The sequence below is a fragment of the Mandrillus leucophaeus genome, unplaced genomic scaffold (assembly GCF_000951045.1).
Source record: "Mandrillus leucophaeus isolate KB7577 unplaced genomic scaffold, Mleu.le_1.0 Scaffold366, whole genome shotgun sequence".
Taxonomy (NCBI): Eukaryota; Metazoa; Chordata; class Mammalia; order Primates; family Cercopithecidae; genus Mandrillus; species Mandrillus leucophaeus.
The window spans coordinates 372,824-381,916 of record NW_012103876.1 but is presented as its reverse complement, the minus strand read 5'-3'; the positions used below and the strand labels follow the sequence as shown (position 1 = coordinate 381,916).

General features: G+C 53.3%; 1 protein-coding gene across 1 annotated transcript in view; it reads right to left on the bottom strand.

Moving 5' to 3' along the window:
- Positions 1-1,084: 1,084 nt before the first annotated feature.
- Positions 1,085-9,093, bottom strand: part of FAM193B (family with sequence similarity 193, member B) — a 35,210-nt gene continuing 27,201 nt past the window's right edge. The window contains exons 9-12 of the mRNA XM_011989951.1: positions 5,531-6,551; positions 5,304-5,379; positions 3,307-3,404; positions 1,085-1,473 (exon numbers count right to left, since the gene is read on the bottom strand). Coding sequence (XP_011845341.1) covers positions 3,308-3,404; positions 5,304-5,379; positions 5,531-6,551 — 1,194 coding nt within the window. The 3' untranslated portion in view covers positions 1,085-1,473; position 3,307. The remainder of the gene's footprint in view (positions 1,474-3,306; positions 3,405-5,303; positions 5,380-5,530; positions 6,552-9,093) is intronic.

Genomic DNA, 9,093 nt, shown 5'->3' with positions numbered 1-9,093 from the left:
CCTGCTCACAACACCCAAATACATGACTCTTAGTGACCCTGTTAGCTCCCCACATAAATTTGAGTTGGTTTTAGGAGCAGAAACTAAATTTTGGGGCATGGAGTTTGGACACAAGTGTGTGAGGGGCATTTTGGGCAAACTCATAATATTAAAATCCAAATTTACAAACCAGATCCATTTCGGGGGATGAGGTAGTTTGCTTGACTTTACATAAGAGTTCATTATCCTCTTAACTCTCAAGTCCTTAGCTACATGTCCCACCCCCACTGGAAAATCAGATCTAATTTATTTATTTTTTATTTATTATTTTTTTTTTGAGACAGAGTCTTGCTCTGTCACCCAGGCTGGACTGTAGTGGCCGGATCTCAGCTCACTGCAAGCTCCACCTCCCGGGTTCACGCCATTCTCCTGCCTCAGCCTCCTGAGTAGCTGGGACTACAGGCGCCCGCCACCTCGCCCGGCTAGTTTTTTGTATTTTTTAGTAGAGACGGGGTTTCACCGTGTTAGCCAGGATGGTCTCGATCTCCTGACCTTGTGATCCACCCGTCTCGGCCTCCGAAAGTGCTGGGATTACAGGCTTGGGCCACCACGCCCGGCCTAATCAGATCTAATTTATAAAAAAAGCTCAACTTACCCCCAACTTCCCCTGACTGTGTGAAGTCAGTGTGAGGGGCCTTGATGGCCCAGGCTACAGATCCTCAGGGTCTTTCCTAGACCTCTTCTGACATCCAGATGCACCGAGACCAACTTCAACCCCTCCAACTCACCCATCTTGCAAAGGGGGAAACAAGAAAGAGTGGGGAAGGGACTGCCCTAGGCTCACATACCAGAGACCTCCCAACAGGAGAAAAGGGCATAGATGCCAGAGTCATACCAGCCTGTGCTCGAGCCTAATCGGCTAGACTGATTTCAGCTCAGTCACTTTCCTATTGGCTTCAGTTTCCTCACCTGTAAAATGGGACAGCAGTACCAAACTGCTGATGCATGGCACATGCTAGGGTTAGTGACTAAGGGAGAGCCCATGCTTCTGAGCACACCCTCGACTCCCTCCCCGCCCAGACCCGCAAATCACCAACATGCCAACTCTGTGTCCAAATGTTGCTTTATCTTTCGGCATGAAAGATCTTCACAGTATCAAAAGTAAAGAATTGGAAAAAAATAAAATAAAAACAAAAACAAAAAAACTGAACACAAAGAGAGCAGTGTTGGGCTAGCAGTACCATCAGCCCCGGCCCTTAGGCCAGCCCAGTCCACGGGCTCTGAGTGTGGAGGCTGCGTAGCACCAGGAAGCGGCTCTGCTGAGGTCAAGGGGCCCCAGCACAGTGTGGCATCCGTTCAGCTTTTGGTTGGTCCAGGATGGTGGGGAGCAGAGAAGGTCTTGGGCGGGTAGGTGGGGCACACAGAAAAATTGTAGGCCTTCAGCTGGCAGTCAGGGCCTCAGGACGCCCTGAAGAAGCTCAGCCTGGGCAGGGCCTGAGAAAGAAAAAAAGAGCAGAATCACAGTAAGCGACGGCCCGTGCTCCAGCCTCCCCATGCCATTCGGGTACCCATGGGTCTCTGGTAGCAGGAACAGCTGGCTATTTTTGTTCCCTGGGCTGAAAATGTTGAACAGATTCCCTGAATCACCTGTAGCAGAGGAGGCAGGTTAATGGGTTGGGAGACAAAGCCCCAGTCCTGGGATCCTGACAAGGTGTGGGACAATCCTTGAGTAGATCCAGCCTTTGGCACTTGCTGTCCATCAGCAGGGGCCAGGAGGCCAGCTCTGCAGCTGTGCTCCTGCCTCTGACTCCAGGTACACAGCCCGGGGGAGGGTGAAGAAGGTCAAAGGAGAGCACTTTCTAGGGGGTGGGGAGAGGGGCATCTGCTATCTTGGAAAAGAGGCCAGACCAGGTGAAAAAGGGTCAAGAGGAGGGAGTGGAAGGAGACAATTGCGTTTGATTTCTTGGATGACAGAACTGGGCTTGTAGGAGGAGACGCGATCTCTTTTCTCTCAGTAGGGATAACAGAGGAAGTGCCTGGGGTTCCTGCTACTCCTGATTCCCATGGAGGTGGAGAAGAGAGGCGGGATGGCACCCTGGATCTGGAAGATGCTTCTGGGGCTTGTGGGCATCTCAATTTGGCAAAGGGGGCTGACTGAGCCCAGCCCCCTCCGAGCAGAGGAGAACTAAAGTGAGCATAAAGACTCTGGACTCTGGGGCGGCACAAGGGTCACAGGGAGCCCTAGCTCTGAAGGCTGTCCTGGCTGCAGGCTCTCTGAGCTGCCCTTGGGGAGCTAAGGGTCCAGGAAGTTTGCTGCTTAGGCCCAGAGAGGAGCTGGCCTGGCACTGGAAAGAGGAGAAAGACAGGTGGGGCCATCATAGGAGAAGCGAGTTGTTTGTGAGCTCGGTCTGCCTGCCCCAGCCTTCTATAGTCTCCAGGACAGCTATGTGGTTGCCAGCCAGAAAAGGCCTGACCCCAGGGACGCAGCTGAGGATTGAGATATGAAACTGCAGAGCCACTCAGCCCCCAGCCCAGCCTAAGGCCTGCCTGCTAGCTGCCCTTCTCTTCGTCAGTAAGGTTCCAGGCCCAGTGCCTTCTCCAGTTTTCTGTTTCCAGTCCAGATCATCATCTGGTACATCATTGTTTCAGACAAAAGGACCTGTGTGGGTGGCTGGGAGAGGATTCCAAAGCCATTTGGCACCCAGGTCTCTTCTTATAGGAGGCAGTGTGGCTACCAATATCCTCATGGAACTTGTCCTGCTTTGGGGAGCTGCCATCAACTCCTCCATGCCTAAATGACCTACAAGCCTTCGGCCCAGCCCATCTGCACCCCCACGATGTTCACTCAGGGCTGGCCCCTTCTTACACTGCTTCAGCTAGGAAGCACCTTGGTAGCCTACACTGAGGAGCCCAGGGCAGGAAGTGGGACTTGACACAAGGACTGATAACATCAGGGGTGAGGACAGCCCCCATGGGTCTGATGGCTATCTGGGCACTTTTGAAAGCAGCTGGTAAGACCCTGCTGGTGATGCCCTAGGAGATGCCAGTCCAGGAAGGGGACCTTCAGGAGCATGGGCAGGAGGGCCCAGGGAGGAGTAATAGGAGAACAGAGGCCTACAGGTGAGTGGCTGTAGGAGGAGATGGGGCCTAGATCTTTGGAGGCTGTAGCCAACTGTGCCATTGCTGTGGAGGTGCAGACAGAGGCCAGGGCTCCCATGCCCAAAGCCCAACTCCCTATGCCCCAGAGCACAGAATGGTCTGGCGGGGGTATAGAGTGTGGCCAAGCACAGGGAGAGGCAGTGGATGTAACTCTTGGGATCTCTGTACCTCACTGAGCTGTGCTGGGAGTGGTTTTCTTGAGGCTGAAGTTGGTCCAGTTCACAGCAACTTTCTGACGAGTCTGCTTTGCAGAATCCAAACAGAACCTGTTGGGTTTGGGGGACACAGGAGCACAATCAGAGGTTCCTTCTCTTCCTCACTGGACTCCTAAGGTACCAAGTCCCCATCACTAAGAAACCAGGTTCTCTACACAACCTCTTTGGCTCTCAGGTGTTAGTGTTTAGCAGGCATAGGAGCTTTGCTGGCTTGGTGGCTTCTGGACTGGGTCCAGGGGACAACGTATGAAGACAGTGAAACTGCCTTGGGATTCTACTTCCTTCCTCATCTGGTATTTGACTCTCTAGCTCTGCTGGGCTGGCTTCCATCATTCCCTTAAGTACAGTCGTCCCTCTGAATCTGCTGGGGATTAGCTACCCAGATGTCGAAATCTGCAGATGCACAAGTCCCTTAAATAAAAAATGGTGTAGTACTTGCATATAACCTGCATGGCTCTTCCCATATACTTTTATTATTATTATTATTTTTTAATAAGAGATGGGGTCTCACTATATTGCCCAGGCTGGTCTTGAACTTCTGAGGTCAAGCGATCCTCCCACCTTGGCCTTCGAAAGTGCTGGGATTACAGGCGGGAGCCACTGTGCCTGGCCTTCCCATATACTTTAAATCATCTCTAGATTACTTAAAATACCTAATACAATGTAAATGCTATGTAGTTATATTTTTATTTTTATTTATTTTTGAGACAGAGTCTTACTCTGTTACCCAGGCTGAAGTGCAATGGAACAATCTTGGCTCACTGCAACCTCTGACTCCCAGGTTCAAGCGATTCTCTTGCCTCAGCTTCCCAAGTAGCTGGGATTACAGGCACCGCCACCATGCCTGGCTAATTTTTGGATTTTTATTAGAGACAGGGTTTCACCATTTTGGCCAGGCTGGTCTCAAATTCCTGACCTCAAGTACCTCAAGTGATCCGCCCCCCTTGGCCTCCCAAAGTGCTGAGATTACAGGCATGAGCCAACGCCTGTAAAAATACATGTTTTTTTGAGACAGAGTCTTGCTCTGTGGCCCAATCTCAGCTCGCTGCAGCCTCTGCCTCCCAGGTTCCAGCGATTCTCCTGCCTCAGCCTCCTGAGTAGCTGGGATTACAGGCACGTGCCACCATGCCTGCCTAATTTTTGTATTTTCAGTAAAGACAGGCTTTCACCAAGTTGGCCAGGCTTGAACTCCTGACCTCAGGTGATCTGCCCGCCTTGGCCTCCCAAAGTGCTAGAGTAAGAAGCATGAGCCACTGTGCCTGGCCAAAAATACTAATTTTAAAAATTTTGCATTATTTAGTAATGTATTGCTATTTTTTTTTTTCCTGAATATTTTTGATTGCAGATATGGAGGGTGACTGTATGCTGTGTTTCTTTCACCCTAATCTTCTGTACTCACTGCCCCCCTTGGCATGAATACCTTTTCATCTTGTCTGGCCAACTCATTCTTACTCTTCAGGTTTCAACTTGGTTACCACCTCTCCTGGGAAGGCCTCCTGGCCAGCCCCCACCCCTTCTATCCTCCCCAGCCCTATGCCATGTATCAGTAGGCTGCATGTTCATGGCCATCTAGACTCCTGGTCCAGACTGCTTCACTGACCTCAGCCCAGGCAAAGCAGAGAATGTGCAAGTGAAGACACAAAGTGAACATAGCTGGAAAAAGTCCTGGTTCTGGGGGCCTGACATGCATATAACCTGCATGGCTCTTATATGCATGCCTCCTCCTGTCTCTCTTGCACATTCCTAGATGCGCCATCCTGCCCAGTTGCTCCGTGGATTTTCAGCAGGCAGGCTGGTGGGAGAGGGCCTGGGGTGGGGGGCGGTGAGCCTCCCCAAGGGGTCAGGGCCAAGGGAGCAGACCTTTTTGAGGCTTGAGACACAACACGGGGCTTGAGTGTGGGCAGGACCTGGAGTCCTCCACAAGTGGGAGAGCAGGCAGCCCACACCTACCTCTTAAAGTACTCCACCTCTCGGTCAGTCTCATCCATCTCCACCCCGTCCATGTCCTTGGGCAGGAACACATCGTCTAGGAAGACACAGCCAGGAGGGCTCAGTGCCCATGGCCAGGCCTCTGGGGTTATGCTCTGGGGGCAGCACTGCCTACACACAAAGGCTGCCCCTCCACCCCGTGGCCTGGCTGGGGTAGGGGTCAGCCGCTCGGTTCCTGGTGCACTCACCCAAGGAGGAGGCTGGCTTCTCCTGCTTGTTGCGGCTCCGGCGGCTGCGGCCCTTGCCCTGGGGCAAGCTCTGTGGCCTTGCTGGGCCTGGGGGCTGCACAGACTCCTGCTCCTGAGGCCGTGCCTTGGCCTCGCCTGGCCAGTTTCGCCAGGAGCTGCCCTTCTCCTTCTCAGTTTTGGGGCTGCCAGCCCAACCTGGTCCTGGCCGGCTCCCCCGGCTCCCCTCTCCAGCCTCGGAACAGCTGCCTACTTTGGGAGGCTCTAGGACCTTGCCTGGCTGCTTGGGGCCAGCAACCTGGCCCTTGGCACTGGGAACCTCTAGGCTGGCTGGGGGCCGGGGGGCTGGGCTTGCCTCGCTCTTCTTGGCCTGACTGCCCTGCCTCTTGCCCTTCCGCGGCTTCCCACCTGAGGACACAGGCTCAGGCAGCTCCTGCTTGCAACTGGGAACTTCCTTTGAGCTTGGCTCCTCGGAGCTGGGGTAGCCCGGCTTGGGTGTCTTGACCCAGATCACCCGGGACAGGTTGGGCACGGTGTTGAGTCTCCTCACGAGCCCGTTCTCGGGAGCGATACCGGGAGGGGGCCCCCTCACCTCTGTCCATGGTGGGTGGGGGCCTCTCATTTCTGCCCATGGTGGGGCTGGCTCGCCTGGAGCTTGTAACGTGTGGTTCTGAGGGGAGCCCAAAGTCAAAGGGGACAGGTCAAGGTTGATGTCAGGCTGCTGCTCTGAGGAGCCACTGAGGTTTGATGGGGGTAGACTCTGAGGCTCGGGTTCAGGAGCCCCCTCCTTAGAGAAGCCATTGCTGTCCATGCTGAGCTCACACACACTGAAGCTGGCACGGATGGAGTCTTTGACAGTGTTTTTGATCTCCTGCAGACGGCTGCTCAGGAAGCTGTTGACCCGATCCAGTTCCCGGTCGGGCCACTCCAAGAGCCTCTCCCTGGCAGGCCTTTGCTCCCGGCTTCCAGAAACACGATTCGCCTGCTTTAGAGCTTCTGCTGCCAACTGGGCCTTCTCCTTTTCCTGCCAAGACAAGAGGCAGTTTTAGCAGGGGCTGTCAACTGCCAGGCACAATGTGATACCTGACCCATCAGCCTGGGGCCCAGCTTTGCCACTAACTTGCTGGAGGCAAAGCCTTAAAATCCTAGCCTGCTTACCCACCCTGCAGGAGTGACAGCAAACTGCAGCCAGATAGGTGCATGTCCTGGGGGCAGGGGTACAGTCACGCCCACAGAGGGTAGGGTTTTTACAGCTTGTTTACCCAGAGCCCCAGTCTCAGTGGACTCATCTGCAAAATGCGGACAATAATTTCGGAGTAAAGCCAAAGTGGGGATGCATGTGAAGAAGACCACTACTAGAGAGGCATTCTCTCTACCCCTGCGCTTGGTAGGGAAAAAGCCATGCCATCACGGGGTCTTACAGCAGGCAGGTGTGGGGGTAGATGAGACTGCTCTGGTTGGGAGGACATGTGCCTTCCTGATACCATATCTGGGTATTACTAAAGAGGACAGTGTTCCCATAGAAAGGCCAGTTGCTACACACTTGGTCTCAAGTAATCAAGGCCACATCTAGAGTGTGCCCAATGGCATGCCATGGACAACCACACTGGCCTACACAGCCAAGATGTGAGAGCTGCTCCTTTGCCCAGGTGAGGCCTGGAAGGCTCAGAGAGGCCAGGCCCTGCTGGTTGGCTTTGATAGACCTGGATCTAGGGAATCAAAATGAAAGTCTATGGGATCTGAGTCACCCCAACCTCGCCATCCCACCTCAAGGCCAACGACGCCTTTAGAGGGAGACAGGAGGCAGATACCAAAACCCTCGGGAAGGAGGTGGCTGTGGTGTGCCTGGCACCACTGATTCCCACTGCCTCCTGTACTTCCAGCTGATTTGGGAATGGAGGAAAAGAACATGAAAGGGCAGCTGGTGAGAGAAACCAGGGCTTGCTACCACCTCAGAGTCAATGTAAAGAGGGTGGCCCTGCGTCCCACCAGGCAGGCACTTATCTTTTGTGAATCCTGGCTCCACAATGGACTACAGTCGATTGTTCTGTGGGACCTTGGACAAATCACTTATTCTTTCTGAACCTTACTTTCCCTATTTGTAAGTTAGGAGGAAGAGGTACTCTATATTCCAGGGTCACACTGAGGACAGCTGAGAGTCTGTGTGGGGTCCTTTCCCACAAAGGTGGGGCTGGGCTTCATGGCCCGCAGGGAGCAGCTTTTCTAGCTGTGGGTAGGGCTCAGAAGCCCTGGGTTAGACCAACGAGGACCAAGGGCCCTTCACCTCGCTCCCCCAGCACCACACAGATTTCACAAAGTTTTGCTACTAAAACAAAAAGTCTGACTACTGGTGTGGAGGGAATGACATGGAACCATATACACTCTGGTATCAAGAGGAGAAAGCACAGAAACACACACTTTCTGCTTTGTACCGTGAGCACTTCCCATAGATGTCTCCTTTAATCCTCGCCACTGTCTTTGCTGCATCATGACCCTCTGCTTATAGGTGAGAAACCTCGACTTTGGAAAGAACAGGAGGCGGCGGCGGCTAGGAAGTGGCAGAGCCAGGACAATACACCCAGGCCTGATCTTCAGAAGTTCCTATGTTTCTCAATTCCATCTGATGACCATTTACTGACCATTGAGGCTGTGAGGCAGCAGGCCAGGCCCTGTGAGTTTAGCGTATGTGAGACATTCTCTGCCTCGCTGACTTTAGTCTGCTGAGGGAGACAACAGCAAACAGCCTGTTGAATTCAGAGTGACAGTGACAAATGCTGCATGGAAGGAAGCACAGGGTGATCTGGGAACCTAGAGGAGATGCTCCCAACCCAGACTGGGTCACCAGGGAGTGCTTCCTGGAGGCAGCAGGATCTGCACTGAGCACTGAAGGGGGAGTGGGATCATCCTGGAGGCAGTGGGACAAGCATTTTCTAGAGAGAAGGAATAGCAAGCGGAAAGGCCGGAAATGGGAAAGCTCAGTATCTTCTGGGAATGCAAATCATTTAAAAGTATAGCTGTAGCCCAGATTTTTTGGGGGATGTGGGGGTTGGGTGGGGCAGGTGGGTAGAAAGGTCAGAAAGGAGAGGCTGAGAGATAAAGCTGGCAAGCTGGCAGGGGCTGATCGTGAAGAGCCCTGCAGGCCCTACAGAGTTTGTGCCTGAGGGCAGTGTCCAGCTACTAATGGCTTTTAAGGTAGTGGCAGTAGGGTGGAGAGCAGTGGACGGGTCTGACCTATCAGCGACGTGGCATGCATAGGGCTTTTGGTGATGGGTAGGGAGACAGAATGAGAAGAGTCAGAGAAACATTGACGGCCACTATGGCTGCCACAGCAGCCCCACTGCCTGAGCACTCACACGTGCCAGGCACTCTGCCCAATCTTTCCATGCATTGCTCCATTTCATCCTCGCAATAATCTATGACTTAGGTTCTGTTATTCTCATTTTATGGATGAAGAAACTGAGGCTTAGAGGTTAAGTGATTTGCCCAATGTCATACAGCAAGTGTGGCTGAGCCAAGTGTCAAACTGAGATCCAGTTCCAGGCACGCTGCTCCGGGTTGCTATAATG